The sequence below is a fragment of the Bos javanicus genome, chromosome 28, assembly GCF_032452875.1.
Source record: "Bos javanicus breed banteng chromosome 28, ARS-OSU_banteng_1.0, whole genome shotgun sequence".
NCBI classification, from domain to species: Eukaryota; Metazoa; Chordata; class Mammalia; order Artiodactyla; family Bovidae; genus Bos; species Bos javanicus.
Genome location: NC_083895.1, coordinates 14,337,602 through 14,357,020, shown reverse-complemented (window position 1 = coordinate 14,357,020; position 19,419 = coordinate 14,337,602). Strand labels below are relative to the sequence as shown.

The window sequence follows — 19,419 nt, the reverse complement described above, 5'->3', positions numbered from 1 at the left end:
GCTGGGGAGCCAGGTGTGGGGCTCAGAAGTTCTACTCCTGTGGTATGTTTTCTAGTTTGTGGGTCACCCACCTGGCATGTATGGGATTTGATTTTATCATGATTGCACCCTTCCTACCATTGTGTTGTGGATTTGGATGTAGGGTATCTTTTTTGTTTGGTTCCAGTGTTTTTTTGTCAGTGGTTTTTTAGCAGTTAGTTTTGATGTTGATGTTTCTGTAAGAAGGGGTGAGTTCATGTCATTCTGCTCCTCCATCTTTAACCTTTCATTTTGTCTTTAAATGTCTCAATTTTGTGATACACTGTTAAATTATTATTTCTGGAACTGTTGTAGGGCTGCTGTATGTCTAGTGACTTGAAAATAATTATTTCCTTTATTTTGCTTTACCCACTTTTGTCAGGCAGAATAAATCTGGTCTGTGTCACCCTATCCAGGAAGGATACATTTCTCCTGATATTACTTATATTTTCTATTTGTTATTTATACATAAAAATGATGTTTAAATCATTTGCTAATTCACTTCTAATACTTTTTCCATGGACATTTTTAATGTATACAATGGTATCACCTGCAAATAATTCCAGTTTTTGATGCTTTATTTTTATTTGGCCTTAATGACCTAGCTAAAGCATTCAGTCCAGTGTTAAATAGAAGTGGTGGTAACAAGCATTCATATCTGACTATTAATATAAGAAAGAAACATTCCAGTATCTATCTGTTTAGTATGATGTCTGTTGTAAGTTAGCTTTTTGTTTTTAGTTAAGTCTCCTATTTCTATTTTGAAATCATGAATGTTTGTAAAGTTTTATCATATTTTTCTGTATCTGAGACACTACTATGGCTTCACTTCTTTTTCTGTAATGTGGTAGGCTCTATGTCAGTTAACTTAAAACTTTCAAACATTTGCTTGAGAATTTCAAACTTAAAAAAAGTCACAAGCATAGTACAAAAAACTCACAATTCCCAACTCTGAATTGCATTTCTTCCACCTACCCCTTACACTTGCTTGAACTCTATCTCTATACACAAATTACTTTTTCCTTTCTAACGCATTTGAAAATAATCTGCACATGAAACTTCATGTTGCCTATACACCTGAGTGTGTATGTTCCCCAAACAAAACACTTAGCTACAGACCCAAGTGTGAAAATAAACACTATTGCCTATCTAGTCTACACTCTTAATTTTAAAATTTTTCCAACTATTCTGTTTTTACCTTAAGACAATTGAAGTATATTTGTTTCCAATGTTGTGTTATTTCCTGATGTACAACGTATATACCCTTGCTCTTGGACCTCCCATCCCCCATCCTGGTCATCACAGAGCAGTGCGCTGAGCTCCCTGTGCTACACTGTGCAGGTCTCACTAGCTACGTATTTTTATACATAAGTGTGTTTATGTCAGACCTAATTTCCCAATTCATCCCACTGTCCAATTACCTGCCTGTGTCCATACATCCATTCTCCATGTCTATGTCTTTATTTTTGCCCTAGAACTAGGTTCATCTGTACAATTTTTCTGGATTCCACGTACATACATTAATATGCGACATTAGTTTTTTCTGACTTAACATCACTATGTATGACAGACTGTCGACTCCCACATCTCTCCAGATGACTCAATTCTGTTTCTTTTTATGGCTGAGTAATATTCCATTGTACCACCTATTCTTTCATCTGTCGATGGACACTTAGGTTATTGCTGTGTTCTGAGTATTGTACATAGTACTGCAGTGAACACTGTGTCTTTCTGAATTATGGTTTTCTAAGGGTCTATGCCCTGTTGTGGGATTGCTGGGTCAAATGGTAGTTCTACTTTTACTTTTTTAAAGAACCTCCATACTGTTCTCCATAGTGGCTGTATCAGTTTACAGTCCTGCCAAAACTGCAAGAGGGTTCTGTTTTCTCCACACTTATTTGTAGACTTTATGATAATGGTCTGACCCATATGAGGTGATACGTCACTGCAGTTTTGATTTCTCTTTCTCTAATAATTAGTGATGTTGAGCATCTTTTCATGTGCCTCTTGGCCATCTGTATGTCTTCTTTGGCACGTGTGTGTGTGCTCAGTCATCTCCAACTCTTTGCGACCACATGGATTACAGCCCACAGGTTTCTCTGTCCATGGGATTTTCCAGGCAAGCATACGGAAGCAGGTTGCCATTTTAAATAAACCACTTATTTAAGAGATTGTCTTTTCTCCATTGAATGTTCCTACCTCCTCTGTCCTAAATTCAGTGACCACAAGTGCACAGGTTTATCTCTGGGCTTTCAATCCTGTTTCATTTATATTTGTTCTATGATGCCATTATGGTCTTGATTGCTGTTGCTTTGTAGTATAGTCTGAAGTCAGAGAGCCTCATTTCTCCAGCTCCATTTTTCTTAAGGTTGCTTTGGCTATTTGAGGTATTTTGTGTTTCCATACAAATTTTAAAATTTGTTGTTCTAGTTCTGTGAAAACTTCAAGTGGTAATTTGATAGGCATTGTGTTGAATCTTTAGATTGCTTTGGGTAATATAGTCATTTTGATAATACTGATTCTTCCAATCCAAGAATATGGTATAATCTCTCCATCTATTTGTGTCATCTTTGATTTCTTTCATCAGTTTTTTAAATGGTTTTCTGAGTCTAGGTCTTTTGCTTCCTTGAGTGAGTGAGTGAAGTCGCTCACTCATGTCTGACTCTTTGTGACCCCATGGACTGTCCATGGACAGGCTCCTCAGTCCATGGAATTTTCCAGGCAAAGAGTACTGGAGTGGGTTGCCATTTACTTCTCCAGGGATCTTCCTGACCCAGGGATTGAACCTGGGTCATCTGCATTGTAGGCAGACACTTTACCATCTGAGCCACTGGGGAAGCCCTTTCCTTCCTTATAGAGCTGTATTCCTACATAGTTTATTCTTTTCTGGGGATGATAAATTGTATTATTTCCATAATTTTGCTTTCTGATCTTTCATTCTTATTGTATAGGAGAGCAGATTTCTTTGCATTAATTTTGTACCCTGCAACTTTACCAAACTCATTGATTAGCTCTGGTAATTTTCTGGTAGCATGTTGAAGATTTTCTACATATAGTATGTCATCTGGAAAAAGTGACAGTTTTACTTTTTTTCCAATTTGGATTCCATTTCTTTCTTTATTTGATTGCCTTGGCTAGGATGTCTAAAACCATGTTGAATAAGAGTGGTGAGAGTGGATATCCTTACATCCTTATTGTGTACTTCCTTGTCTTCTTTCTGATATTAGAGGAAATATTTTCAGTATCTCACCATTGAGAATCATGTTTGTTCTAGGTTGGTTGTGTTTATGGCCTTTACTATGCTGAGGTAGTTTCCCTTTTTGCCCACTTTCTGGCGAGCTTTTTTTTTTTTTTTTAATCATAAACGCTGTTGAATTTTGTTAAAAGCTTTTACTTCATCTATTTAATTTTTTAATACAGTGTAGCACATTGATTTGTGTGTTTTGTGACAAGTTCTTGCAATCCTGAGATAAATCCCACTTGATCATGGTGTGTGATCCTTTGAATGTGTTGTTGGATTCTGTCTGCCAATATTTTGCTGAATAATTTTTTATCTGTGTTAATCAGTGATATATTTATATCTGTTCATCAGTGTCATTGATGTCATTTTCTTTTTTGTGTGTGTTTTTTTCTTTTGCCTGATTTTGGTATCAGAGTGATGTCAGCCTTGTAGAATGAATTTGGTAATGTGCCTCCCTCTGCAATTTTCGGAAAGACTTTGTGAATAAGTATTAACTCTTCTCTAAATGTTTGCTAGAATTTGCCTGTGAAACCATCTTTTCCTGGACTTTTGTGTGTTGGAAGACTTTTAAACTATACTTTCAATTTCATTACTTGTGATTGGTCTGTTTCCCAATCTGGGAAAATCCTAACCTGGTTCAGTCATAAAAGGTTATACCTTTCCAAGAATTTGTCCATTTCTTCCAGATTGTTGATTTTATGGGCATATAGTTGCTTGTAATAGTCTCTTATGATCCTTTGCATTTTTGCAGTGTCAGTAGTTATTAATCCTTTTTCATTTCTGATTTTCTTGATTTGAATCCTCCCCTTCCTTTTTTTTTTTTTCCCCTAGATCAGTATGGCTAAAGGTTTATCAGTTTTGTCTTCTCAAAGAATCAACTTTTATTGTTCTTTGCTATTGTTTTCTTCATTTCTGTTTCATTTCTGCTATGAACTTTCTTTCCTTCTACTGACTTTGGGTTTTGCTCTTCTCTAGTTGCTCTAGGTGTGAAGTTAGATTGAGATTTTTGTTTCTTGACATGAGATGGAATTATTATAAACTTCTGTCTTAGAACTTTTTTTGCTCCATCACTTAGGTTTTGTATCATCGAGTTTTTATTGTGATTTGTGTATTTTTTATTTCCTCTTTGATTTCTTTGGTAATCTCTTGGTTATTTAGCAATGCAGTGTTCAGCCTCCACGTTTGTGTTTTTCATAGCATTGTGGTCAGAAAAATTGCTTGATAAAATTTCAATTTTCTTAAATTTTCTGGGGCTTGATTTGGGACAGAAGATGTGATTTTATTCTGGAGAATGTTTCATGTGCACTTGAGAAGAAAGTGTATTCTGCCACTTTCAAGTGGTGTATTGTGTAATATAAATTAAATCTATCTGGTCTGTTGTGTCAGTTAAAACTGTATTATTTTGTCTGGATGATCTGTCCATTGGTGTAAGTGGGGTGTTAAAGTCTCCCACTACTGCGTTACTGCCAATTTCCCCTTTTATGGCTGTTAGCATTTACTTTATGTATTGAGATGCTCCTAATTGTTGTATCTTTCTTGGATTGCTCCCTTGATCACTGTGTAATGTATTTACTTATAACATTCTTTAAAGTCTGTCCCATCTGATATGAGTATTGCTATGCCTGCTTTCTTTTTGATTCAGGTTTAAATGGAATATCTTTTTAAATCCTCTTTCAATCTGTATGTGTCCCTAGGTCTACAGAGCGTCTCTTGTAGATGGCATATATACAGGTCTATATTTACATTCATAGGGTTTCTCCCCTGTGTGTGTTCTGTGATGTGCAATGAGTTTTGACTTTTCACAGAATGATTTTCCACATTCATTACATTCATAGGGTTTCTGTCTTACATGAGTTCTCTGATAAACAATTAGAGCTGACTGCTGACAGAAATTTTTTCCACATTCAGTGTATTCATAGGGCTTCTCACCTGTATGAGTTCTCAAATGTTTAGTGAGAGTTGACTTCTCAGAGAAAGATTTCCCACATTCACTACATTCGTAAGGTTTTTCTTCTGTGTGAGTTCTTTGATGTTTAATTAGGTCTGATTTTCTTAGGAAGGCCTTCTCACATTCATAACATTCATAGGGCTTCTCCCCTGTGTGTGTCTTCTGATGTACAGTAAGGACTGACTTAAATGAGAAGGCCTTCTGACATTCATGACATTCATATGGTTTCTCCCCTGTGTGTGTTCTATGGTGTTGGGTGAGGGTTGACTTTTCACTGAAGGATTTTCCACATTCTTGACATTCATAAGGTTTCTCCCCTGTATGAATTCTCTGATGTTTAATGAGATCTGAATTCTTGTAGAAACTTTTCCCACATTCATGACATTCATAGGATTTCTCCCCTGTGTGGGTTCTCTGATGTTTTGTGTGGGCTGATTTCTGCTTGAATGTTTTTCCACATTCATAGGGTTTTTCTCCTGTGTGTATGCTCTGTTGTGCACCAAAGACTATGGTTCCACATTCATTATATTTAATTATATTGTCAATTGAGTGGGTCGTCTGAATTGGAGTCAGGTCTGCCTTTTGGCTTGAAGGGTCAACACTATGTTCAAAGAGAATGGAGTCCTCAAAGAAATTTTCTCCACATTCCTTAAATTCATAGTGATTCTCTTTTGGATGTGTTCTTTGAGCAATGAGAGGTGAAATATCACAGGTTTTTCTGTATTCAGTGTATTCACAGGTGTTTTGTCCTGTGTAAGGTTTCTTAAGTTTAACAAAGAGTGAATTCACATGGAAAGCTTTCCTACATTCATTGTATTCAAAAGGTTGCTCCAAAATTTGAATTTTTTGATGCTCAACAGAGTCTTCATTAAGACAGAGGCCATTCTCATTTTTATTATATTCATAAGACTTCTATCCATAATGAATTCTTTCATGCTTGTCATCATGGGACCATTTTCTACCTTTGTTAAAGTCAAACTTCTTTCTGCTGTTGTTAATTAATTCTGAAATAGAGGGACAAGAAAGATTAGTTCACAAGGATATTTAGAGGAAACAGTATTAGGTTTGGGGTAGTTGGTCATTTTAGGTCCTAATCTCTTCATGCCTAGAGTATGACAACAGTGTATACATCCAATTTCATCTCTTTTTCAATTCTACCCAGGAGCAACAAGTCCATATTCTAAAAGCACTAATTCATAAAGGAACAGTACTAAAACCCATGCAGTTCTGTTTCTAGCTCTGATTCATGATGAATAAAAATATGCAACAAAAGAGCACGTCAGTGAACCACTCTTGCCACAGGATCAGACTCACAGCTCTATTCTAGTTAGTGTGTGTGTGCTCATGTGCACGCTCAGTCGTGAAAAACTTTTTGCAACCCCATGGACTGTAGCCCACCAGGCTCCTCTGTCCATGGAATTTTCTGCAAGAATACTGGAGCAGGTTGCCATTTCCTCCACTGGGGGATTGTTATGTTCTCTTTATTATAATACATCAGAGTTACTCATCAGGGGACCTCTCCTGACCATCAAACCCTGTTTCAATCCCTTCTGGCTTTTCCCCCAAATAAATCTCAATCCTGCTTTCACATACATGTTTCAACATCTCTGTATACCATGAAAACGATAAAATTCTTAACCTGGTCCTAAAATTTAATTATCTTTAACCTTACGATTTTTTTGGTTATGTGTACCTGTTTTTATTCCTCTGCTATCTATAATCCTATATGAGTGAGTGATAGTTACTCAGTCATGCCTGACTTTTTGCAACCCCCTGGACTGCAGCCTGCCAGGCTCCTCTGTCCATGGAATTCTCCTGGCAAGGTTACTGGAGTGGGTTGCCATTTTCTTCTCCAATAATTCTCTATATTCTTGAGTTTAATGTCCTAAGTGAAAACTCATTTATAATTTTACTTTATTGTAATACAGCTGATTTACAGTGCTGTGTTAGTTTCTGGTATACAGGAAAGTGACTCAGTTATACATATTCTTTTTCATATTCATTTCCATTGTAGTTTATTACAGCATACTGAATATAGGACCTTGTTATTTATTCTACATATAACAGTTTCTATATGCTAAGTCAAAACTTCCAATGCATCCCTTCCCTATCCCTCTAGCCTTTGGCAGTCACAAGTATGTTCTCTGCGTCTGTTTCATAGATAAGCTTGTTGGTGTTGTATTTTAGATTCTGACCAAAAGTGGTATCATATGGTGTTTGTCTTCCTGACTTAATATGATAATATCTGCTGCTGCTAAGTCGCTTCAGTCGTGTCCGACTCTGCGACCCCATAGACGGCGGCGCACCAGACTCCCCCGTCCCTGGGATTCTCCAGGCAAGAACACTGGAGTGGGTTGCCATTTCCTTCTCCAATGCGTGAAAGTGAAAAGTGAAAGTGAAGTCGCTCAGTCGTGTCTGACTCTTAGCGACCCCATGGACTGCAGCCTACCAGGGTCCTCCATCCATGGGATTTTCCAGGCAAGAGTACTGGAGTGGGGTGCCATGATAATATCTAGGTCCATCCATATTCCTAAAAGTGGTTATTTCCCTTCTTTTTTATGGCTGAGTAATCTTTGGCCACCTCATGTGAGGAGTTGACTCATTGGAAACGACTCTGATGCTGGGAGGGATTGGGGGCAGGAGGAAAAGAGGATGACAGAGGAGATGGCTGGATGGCACCACCGACTCGATGGACGTGAGTTTGAGTGAACTCCGGGAGTTGGTGATGGACAGGGAGGCCTGGCGTGCTTCGATTCATGGGGTCCCAAAGAGTCGGACACAACTGAGCAACTGAACTGAACTGAATATTTCATTGTATATATGTATCACATCTTTATCCATTTCTCTGTTGATGGACATTCAGGTTGCTTCCATGTCTTGACTATTATAAATATTGCTGCAGCGAACACTGGGGTACCTGTTTCTTTTTGAATTACAGTTTTCTCTGAATACATGCTCAGGAGTGGGATTGCTGGATCATAGGGTAGTTTTATTTTTTAAGGAACGTCCATACTGTTCCCCATAGGGGCTGTATCAATGTATAGTTGCACCAGCAGTGTAGGAGGGTTCCCTTTTCTCCACACCCTCTCCAGCATTTATTGTTTGTAGACTTTTTGATGGTAGCCATTCTCTGGTGTGAGGTAACACCTCATTGTAGTTTTGATTTGTATTTCCCTAATAATGAGCAATGTTGAGCATCTTTTCATGTGCCTATTGGCCATCTGGATATATTCTTTGGAGAGAGATCTATTTAGCTCTTCAGCCAATTTTTTGTTGAGTTGTGTGAGATGTTTGTATACTTCGGAAAATAATTTTTGTTGGTTCTGAAGGGTTTAAGTATCATTGAGACAGTTTTTTAGCCATCATTTTACAAACATTGAATGAATATACATTTCTCCAGGTAAGCCCAGCTGTTTAACCCCATAAATTGCTTTTTCATCTACTGTCATCCACTCCTCACTGTTCCCCTAGTTCTGTCTTCTCTGTGTGTTCCAGCCCACCCACCTTTAGATGTATAGGTGTATGGGACTCTCTGGTGTCCTGTTGTGTTGGGCAGAGGAATTTGGTGGTTTACAGATTTTACTGCTTGTAGATTGAAGGCAAATAACAAAACAAATATCTCAACTATAACCATAGTGACATCACTCAAAAGGGTAATTTTTAAAAACAGCTTTGTGTTGTTTTGTGGATACTGCATCAGACTATATGGTATAAATTAGTTTGTCCTAAACCCTAGAGAAAGTCATCTCAATCAGGGAAAGAAGTTTTTGTGGGTGAAAATTTAGTGTTCATGCCTAGAATCTTACACTACCGGAGACAGAACAAGTTCCCGTGATGGATAATTTTTGCCTTTGGGGGCATTAAAAGGCTTAGGTTGTCAGGGAAGGTAGTATACAAAGGAGACCACATGACCAAGGTGGTCTTCAGATGGAGCTACTTTGGGAGATGCCTTTTGGAAAAGTAATAGAGTTTTCTAATGAGTTCCCATTGAAATCTGTTGCCTGACCCATTAGAAGCTGATAATGGGTCTCTAGCCTAATGCACCTGCTTTTGGGTGGATCACTTGGAATCTACCAGACAACCTGTAAAAAAAAAAAAAAAAAAAAAAAGACAAGCATAATCTGGGATTATGTTTATGTGTGTGAAAATCTGGCATTAATTTGTCCTTTAAGTGTGAGCCCTCTGATAACAGGGATAGTTATCAGAATGTTCAAATATCTGTGCAAGCCCCGATACTGAAAGAAACCTCAGACATGCAGTCTGTAAGCAGTTTTCCTATAGTGTGGTTACTCCATTAGAAAGAGGTGTGAAATTTGTTCTTGAATTTAGCTGAAGAGATTCATGACCCTGCCTCAGCCTAGAAGGCATTTAAACCAGCTTCATTTGGCCAGAATTGTATGTATAGCAAAATGTGGCACTGACTTCATTGCAGTTCAAGGCACAATGTGGGCAAAATACTAATGTATCCTGCTTCACCTGGGTACAGCTAGGCCAGGTAAAACCTTCATTTTAAAGGCTAAAACAAAATAAGAACTGGCTCATTATATAGAAAAATTGGCCTGAAGTCACCTATGGAGAAGTAAAATGAGTGGCACTGTGGGATTCTACAAAATATAGTTTTACTTTGCTGCAGTTAGAACTTTGTGAGTGAATATTAACAAAATTTGGAACCTAAATTTTGGAGAGTAATTTATTACATATGGATAGAATGCTAGAGAGATTTCCATTTCAGTGGGGGTGCTGAAACCTGGGACCCTGATGCAATCTTTGGTATAAGGCTGGAGACAAAGTGTTCTTTTTTTTCTTCTTTTTCCCTGAAGAAATTTGTCTACCAAAAAGTTAAGAGAAAGATCTCCAAATCTTCTCTCTCATCTCTTAGGAGAGGGAGCGCTACCTGTCCCTTCTACAGAACATTGCTCAGATTCATTGTTAGTGTTCTTCACCTGCAATACCAACTTTAGTAGGACTCCTGGCTTTTCTCTCATTGCACCAAGAGAGTAGGTACATCAGACCACACAGTTAGTAGTTCATATTAAGAAAATATAATTCATCATTATTCTGTTCCAGAAACTGTATGTACTGTATTTATGATATTGACAAAAATAAATATCTACAATTTAACACTCTGAAAATCTCCACAACTTCAGACCCAAATGGCTTCAGTGGTGAAATTTTCCAAACACCAAAGAATTTATTGTAAAAATCATCATGAAACAATGTTCTCTTGACTCATATTATGAAAATAAGTGTATATGCAAAACAGGAAACAAACTTATAGTTGCTCAAGGGGAGACTGAAGGGTGGAGGGACAAATTAGGGGTTTGGTTTAAGAGATACAAACTGTTATGTATAAAACAGATAAGCAACAAGGATATACTGTATAGCACAGAGAATTATATGCATTGTCTTGTAATAACTTATAATGGAGTATAATTTGCAAAAATATTGAATTACTATGTTGTTCACCTGAAACTAATACTGTAAATCAACTAGTTAAAAAGTGTAGTACTATTTTTCAAATACTGAAAAATTCAAAATAAATCTTTTAAAACAAGTATGTTTCAAATATGTACCCCAACTATGTTTCAGTAACAGAATGGAGGGACAAGTTCTGGGATAGTCACAATGGAACACTGCAAAGCAATAAATTACTGATACATGGCATGTACGACAAACACAGTGCTGATCCAAAGAAGGCAGACACATTATATAATATATACATAGTGCACGTAGATTTACATATAGTACATGCTGTATGACTACAATTATCTGAAGTTAAAAACAGGCAAACTTGATCTATGCTAATAGAAGGGGGAGCAATGTTACTGGGAGGACAACACCAGGGGGCCTTCTGGGGTGATTAAAAAATTGTTCCATATGTTCATCATGATTGATATATGGGTGTCTCTGTATAGACTATTTACTTGAATGCTTAAACATTTGCATTTAACTCAATATATAATTTATACCTTAAAAGATACCACCATTTTGACACTGGGAAGATATGCATGATTCAATGACAGTGAATACTTGAGCCATGTTAATGTGCATTCCAAAGGTCCAAAGCCACAAAAACATGATTCCTGAAGACCCTTTCAATGGTCTTAATCTCTGAACTAACCCTTTGTGATCTTATTTTCTCCTAAACAGCACGGGGCTTATACTCCCACTGACTCTCCCACGTGGGACACTCTGACCTGAGCACTCTTCCTCCAATATCCATGGCTCCTCTCCTTGCTCCAATTTGAGGATCACTTCTGGCTTAGGGATATAGTACCCTGTTAATGAGGATTATATGACTTGAAATAAATTGGACAGGGCCTTTGAAGGAACATGACAGTGTACTTCAAAGAATATACAATTAAAGAAGGCTCATTTAATCCTATTATGGGGCAGAGGTGGCTCCCCTGGTGGCTCAGAAAGTAAAGAATCAACCTGCAATGTGGGAGATCCGGGTTTGATTCCTGGGTTGGGATGATCCCCTGGAGAAGGGAATGGCAACCCATTCCAGTGTTCTTACCTGGAGAATTCCATGGACAGAGCCTGGGGGACTATTGTCCATGCGGTCACAAAGAGTTGGATATGACTTGGCGTGGGCAGAGGACAACACATTGTTTCTGGTACTCAAAAGGGATAAACTGACCTTGGTCTCTAAATCCCAAACCTAAGTATTATTTTAGTCTACGAAAATCCCACAAGTTTCTATAAGTAAGAAAGGACATGTACACTGGGAGTCTACGTGGGAAACAAGTGCTACCTACCCACTGAGATGAGGTGGCTGTAGTTCTCTAGCATCACATCCCTATACAGCATCCTCTGAGCTGGATCCAGGTGTTGCCACTCCTCCTGAGTGAAGCCCACAGTCACATCCCTGAATGACAGTAATCCCTAGAAAACCACACTTTGGCTCAATCTCCAGGGGTGAGAATCAGGTGATTGATGTGGGGGAAGAAAAAGAATTTAAAGACTAATTCTTACCATTTTCCTGTAAAAATGTTAACAAAGGATCTTTACTTTGTAGCTTATACTTTGGAGTTAAAATGTGTATAGTATTACACTTTGTGATTAAACAAAAGAAACCACAGTAGAGATACCATTGGCAAATTGGTTTATTACTTAATGAAAAATATCCTCATGCCTTTATATGACTGAAATTGTCCTAGTTTTTGAGAATTCCAAGTTGAATAATTTAGTCTTCCTGGTCTCAAAGAACTCATTCACATAAGAAACATATTAAGACATACCTACAACTTAAAGGATTCATATCACAAATACATGCAATGCAGACAGAGATCATAAAGAGATACTATGCAAGTCCATGCGAGAGTGTCAGCACCATGGATTTCACTAAGCAGATAACACTTTCAGTGCTTATATAGAAATAGCAGTTTCTTTGCAAATATATGGCAAAACTGCTGGAAAAGAAAATGTGTAGCAAGCCAATGGACTGCACAGCAGGACAGAAGAGCAAGTCTGAAGCTGTGATGAGATGAAGGCTGTAGAAGCAGGGGGAGAAGGTTTGGGGGAAGGAAACCAGGGACTATATTTGGCTTAAATTCTGTTGGTTATCTCCAGATATTTCATCACTCAACCTAATCCATAAAATTCTTGAGCAACCGCTAGTTTTATTTCTCTATAAATTAAATATTATCAATTCACATACAAGAACTTAATTCTGTTCTTACTTTTCAGATAAAAATCTAAACAAACAAGCTAGTACTTTCTTCCTGTGTCCTAAAGAATAGACAGTATGTGACATACACACAGTTATCTTGCACACTCCCTTGGGGCACAGCCTCCCTCTCTCCCCTACCTCTACTCACCCCAGGTCATTGCTGTGAATAGCAGGAAGCCAATGGTGAAATGGAATACACAATTCAGTACCACTTAAACTGTTGCTGAGGAAGCAGTGATCCCAAAGTAGGGTGGAGACTGCACTGGAGGCACTGTTGGAGCTGGATCGCCTATAGTAAGGAGGCAGCAGCAGCAGAGGCTAAACAGACAGCTTGGTGAACAGAGGGAGAGAGAAAGAGTTGCTCTCAGAGGGTCGGCATGATCTATGTTAGAGGTTCTGGAAGCCTCTTGTCAAGTCTGGGGAAACAAAAGGAAGAGCAGGGTAGACATACAGTGAAATGAAACAGACACAGAGTACACCAAATAGACACAACAAAAAAGTGGTATATCAACTGGAAGTTTGGATAGATGGTTCTGGAAAAGATGAGAGCGCTCTAGTATTAAAAAAAACTTGGGTGAAAATGGCAACTCCATGTCACTGGGGTCACCAGAGTGAATCAGATGGTCACAGAGGAGATAAGGAAAGAAAGAAATGCCAGCACAGAATATGAAGGAATGCCAATATTTGAGTGGCTGATAGAAAAAAGAAAAATAGGCTAGAAAAAAGAAAAATAGGCTATGAAAGCCAAGAAGAAATTTTTTGAAATGTAAGAAAAGAACCAAATGACAGGAGAATAGGAAATAATAAGTAACAGTTTCACAAGTAGCACAGTTTCACAAATAACTGACACTTCCAATTAAAGATGGCAGGCTTAAAACACATCTACTTCTGAAGCCGCTGATGCCTCCAGCAATATAAGTAGAAAAACAATAAAAATAAATGTGCAAATAACAGAATGTACTGGAAGATAATTTTATTCAACTTCTAGATTATATGAGCAGATAGTATTAGAGAGAAACTACAAGCATGGTACCTACAATTTATATAAGCACAGACGTGGAAGCTTCCGACCACAGCCAGTGACCACCAAGCTCTAAGCCCTCCAACCAGGGCTAAGGGTCAGCATAGTTGGTGAGACGAATGGCAAAATAACTGACAGTTGACTGCTAGGGCATTTTAGTGTCCCCCTTACTCTGTGGAGATCCAGCAGTTAGTGAAGACCAAAGTTGAAAAGCAGCCATTCTATGAAGTTGGACACTTAAAGCTCTCTCTATATAGTTGGCCCTCCATATGTACAGGGTCCACATCCACAGATTAAACCAACCACGAACTGAGAATATTTGGGGGAAAAAACTAGAAAGTTCCAAAAGGCAAAACTGAATTTGTCATACACCAGGAACTATTTACAACTACATACTATTTAAATAGTATTTACATCATATTTGGCATTATAAGTAATCTAGAGACAATTTAAAGTATATGAGAGGATCTATCACAAAGGAGGCAAGAATATATAATGGGGGAATGACAGCTTCAATAAATCATGCTGGGAAAACTGGACTACATGCTCACACCATAAAAAGTAAAACTCAAAATGGATTAAAGACTTAAATGTAAGGCCTGAAACCATAAAACTTCTAGAAAACATAGGCAGGGAACTTCCTTGGTAGTCCTGTGGTTAGGACTCTGTGCTTCCATGGCAGGGGGCCTGGGTTCAAACCCTGGTCAGGGAACTAAGATTCCACAAGCCATGTCCAAAAAGAAAAAGCTAATAACCCCTGACCCCCTAAGACCTATGGGCACTACCTTCTCTTTAACATTAGTCTTAGCACCATCGCCAGGCTGACCATCGGCAACAAGAAGAACCAAGAGATACGGGGCATCAAATGTTGACTGTCACTGGAGAAGCCCAGTTGTCTATGAAGCCTCTATTGCAAGATGGTGTCTCCTCTTTTCTTTGAACAGGGAAAGTAAGCAGGAAGCCCAATTTTGGAGAGCTTAGCTATTTTTATTCTTGGTTTTCTGTTGCCTTCCTTCTACAAGTATATTAGAGAACCACTGGAGACAGAAAACTATGAGGTGTTGCTTTTCAGAAATGACTATGAAAGCTGTTATCACTGCTATACCCTTAAGAGCCTCAGCTCTATGCTTTTTGAAATTTTAGGGAGAATGAGCCTATAATTTCAAGATACCTTAAATAGCAAAATTTGAACCACGTCTTCCAAGTGTCATTCTTCATAAATCTATTTAGAATCAAGCTTAAAAATCACCACCAGCAAATCATTTTCGTAGCCTACATGGCAACTGAATATTCTTCTATTTAATTTTTCAGCACTGCTTTGTTATAAGACATAGGTTGCAAAATATAATAAGCTATTTGTATTGTAAGCTGAAAAGAATGAGAATCATAGAGTAGATCTGCAGCAATCTCTTCTGAGGATGGCAAGAAAAATAGACATTTCAACTGCGCCTTTAGATTCGCAGTCAGGTTGATGGAAACAAATAGCCCCAGGTCATTCACCTTAAATCTAAATAAAGAAACAGTCGGCCAACCAGAGGTGTAGAATTGGTATAGAATTTAAAGGCTCAAGAGACAGTTTTCTATGACAGTTAACCTGGGCTATCCTCTAATGCACATTAATGAAGTCTCCTTTATGTACCGTTGGGAAGGTCCCCTGGAGGAAGAAATGGCAACCCACTCCAGTATTTTTGCCTACAGAATCCCATGGACAGAGGAGCCTGGTGGGCTACAGTCCATGGGGTCGCAAAAAGTCGGACACAATTGAGCGACTAATACTTTAGCAATGTTTTGGACATTCTACTTAAATAAGGGAAACAAAACCAAAAACTACCAGGTAGGGACTAGATGAGACTAAAAAGCATTTGTACATTGAAGAAAACTATCAACAAAATGAAAAGGCGGCCTAATGAATGGGAAAAGACATTTGTAAATAAATATACAATAAGGGGTTAATATCCAGTGTATATAAAGAGCTCATACAGCTTGACATAAAAAAAAAAAAAAAGTTAAAAATGGGCAGGGACTTGAACAGACATTTTTCTAAAGAAAACATACAGATGGCCAGTAGAAACATAAAACAATTCCTGGCTACCAAGTGGCAGCGGTTGGGGAGGGAGGAATTAGATGAAGGTAGATAAAATGTAAAAACTTTCAGTTATAAATAAGTACTATGGATTAAGTACAGCTGATAAAGATAATTTACACTGCTACATGTTTTTAAATGAAAGTTGAGAGCAGACAATCCTGAGTTCTCATCAAAAGGAAAAAAATTTTTTTTTCTATTCCTTTAGTGTTGTATCCATGAGACGATGGATATTCACTCAGCTTACTGTGGTAATCATTTCATGATGTAAGTCAAATCATTATATTGTACACCTTAAACGTAGGTGCTATATGTCAATCACATCTCAGTAAAACTGGGAAAAATTTAAAAGTACATGGCATGATGTGAGTAGGTTATATGCAAATATTACACTATTTTATGTATGGAACTTGTGCATCTGCAGATTTGGTATCTTTTTTTTTTTTTTAATTTTATTTTATTTTTAAACTTTACATAATTGTATCAGTTTTGCCAAATATCAAAATGAATCCATCACAGGTATACATGTGCTCCCCATCCTGAACCCTCCTCCCTCCTCCCTCCCCATACCATCCCTCTGGGTCGTCCCCGTGCACTAGCCCCAAGCATCCAGTATCGTGCATTGAACCTGGACTGGCATCTCGTTTCATATGTGATATTTTACATGTTTCAATGCCATTCTCCCAAATCTTCCCACCCTCTCCCTCTCCCACAGAGTCCATAAGATTGTTCCATACATCAGTGTCTCTTTTGCTGTCTTGTACACAGGGTTATTGTTATCATCTTTCTAAATTCCATATATATGCGTTAGTATACTGTATTTATGTTTTTCCTTCTGGCTTACTTCACTCTGTATAAAAGGCTCCAGTTTCATCCACCTCATTAGAACTGATTCAAATGAATTCTTTTTAATGGCTGAGTAATACTCCATTGTGTATATGTACCACAGCTTTCTTATCCTTTCATCTGCTGATGGGCATCTAGGTTGCTTCCATGTCCTGGCTATTATAAACAGTGCTGCGATGAACATTGGGGTACACGTGTCTCTTTCCCTTCTGGTTTCCTCAGTGTGTATGCCCAGCAGTGGGATTGCTGGATCATAAGGCAGTTCTATTTCCAGTTTTTTAAGGAATCTCCACACTGTTCTCCATAGTGGCTGTACTAGTTTGCATTCCCACCAACAGTGTAAGAGGGTTCCCTTTTCTCCACACCCTCTCTAACATTTATTATTTGTAGACTTTTGGATCGCAGCCATTCTGACTGGTGTGAAATGGTACCTCATAGTGGTCTTGATTTGCATTTCTCTGATAATGAGTGATGTTGAGCATCTTTTCATGTGTTTGTTAGCCATCTGTATGTCTTCTTTGGAGAAATGTCTACTTAGTTCTTTGGCCCATTTTTTGATTGGGTCATTTATTTTTCTGGAGTTGAGCTGTAGGAGTTGCTTGTATATTTTTGAGATTAGTTGTTTGTCAGTTGCTTCATTTGCTATTATTTTCTCCCATTCTGAAGGCTGTCTTTTCACCTTGCTGATAGTTTCCTTTGATGTGCAGAAGCTTTTAAGGTTAATTAGGTCCCATTTGTTTATTTTTGCTTTTATTTCCGCTATTCTGGGAGGTGGGTCATAGAGGATCCTGCTGTGATGTATGTCAGAGAGTGTTTTGCCTGTGTTCTCCTCTAGGAGTTTTATAGTTTCTGGTCTTACGTTTAGATCTTTAATCCATTTTGAGTTTATTTTTGTGTATGGTGTTAGAAAGTGTTCTAGTTTCATTCTTTTACAAGTGATTGACCAGTTTTCCCAGCACCACTTGTTAAAGAGATTGTCTTTAATCCATTGTATATTCTTGCCTCCTTTGTCAAAGATAAGGTGTCCATATGTGCGTGGATTTATCTCTGGGCTTTCTCAGATTTGGTATCTTTGGGAGGTATCTAGAACCAACCCCCAGCAGATACCAAGGGATGAGCATATATGGACAATATGGACAATTCCGCCCAAAGCTAACTAAGAAATAAAACTCTTCAAACTTCAGTCCTCCATAATGTTGTGGTTCAGTTGCTAAGTCATGTCTGACTCTTTCTGACCCTGTGGACTGCAGCACGCCAGGCTCCCCTGTCCTACACTATCTCCTGGAGTTTGCTCAAATTCATGTCCATTGAGTCGGTGATGCCATTCAACCATATCACCCTGTGCTCCCACCCCCACCTTGCCTTCAATCTTTCCCAGCATCAGGGTCTTTTTTCAGTGAGTCGGGGATTTGCATCAGGTAGCCAAAGTATTGGAGCTTCAGCTTATTCCAGTTAATATTCAGAGTTGATTTCCTTCAGGATTGACTGGTTTGATCTCCTTGCAGTCCAAGGGACTCTCAAGAGTCTCCAGCACCACAATTCAAAAGCGTCAATTCTTCATCCCTCACCCTTTATGGCCCACATCTCACATCCATATATTACCACTGGAAAAACCATAGTTTTGACTGTATGGATTTTTGTCAGCAAAGTGATATCTCTGCTTTTTAATATGCTGTCTAAGTTTGTCATAGCTTTCCTTCCAAGAAGTACACAGTTTTTTATTTTTGTGGTTATAGTCACTGTCCATAGTGAGTCTGAGTGAACTCCGGGAGACAGTGATGGACAGGGAGGCCTGGCATGCTGCGATTCATGGGGTCGCAAAGAGTCGGACACGACTGAGCGACTGAACTGAACTGAATTGATAGTGATTTTGGAGCCCAAGAAAATAAAATCTGTTACTGTTTCCACCTTTTCCTCTTCTATTTGCCATGAGGTGATGGGACTGGATGCCATGATCTTAGTTTTTTGAATGTTGAGTTTCAAGCCAGCTTTTTAACTCTCCTTTACCACCCTTACTGAGAGGCTCCTGAGTTCCTCTTCACTCTCTGTCATTAGAGTGGTAACATGGATGTACCTAGAGAGTACCATGCTAAGTGAAACAAGTGAGAGAAGAACATGGATGTACCAAGTGGGTGCCAAGTGAAATAAACAATACAGAGAAAGACAAATAATGTATGATTTCACTTGTATCTTGAATCCAAACAAATATATGAACAGATATAACCAGACAGAAACAGAGTCATTAAAAAGAACAAACCAACAGACCTTAGTGCTCTGATTCCAGGACACATCACCCTCCATTTCAGGAACTGAAGGGGGACCTCCTGCTTGCCTGCCTGGCCTGAAGGAAAGTCGTCTGTGTCTATCCCTAGCCATTACCTACAGAACCTTGTGGTAAGAAACATCCACATCTACATCCTTAACTATCCATTTACTTTGCCATAGTTACCGAAGCTAATCCAACTAGATCTTCATAGAGAAATATGAAAAGAAAATGATGACATCAAACAAGTAGGGAGAACTAAAGCATTAAAAGTAAGCCATCAGAATGAACAGAATGATTGAAGAGTAAGGGAGGGGGGAAGTA

The 19,419-nt window shown here is 38.4% G+C and overlaps 1 protein-coding gene across 1 annotated transcript in view; it reads right to left on the bottom strand.

Moving 5' to 3' along the window:
* Positions 1-6,005: 6,005 nt before the first annotated feature.
* The window catches only part of LOC133240350 (uncharacterized), a 37,284-nt gene continuing 23,870 nt past the window's right edge, over positions 6,006-19,419 (bottom strand). The window contains exon 4 of the mRNA XM_061404971.1: positions 6,006-6,211. Within this exon, the coding sequence (XP_061260955.1) occupies positions 6,120-6,211 (92 nt within the window). The 3' untranslated portion in view covers positions 6,006-6,119. The remainder of the gene's footprint in view (positions 6,212-19,419) is intronic.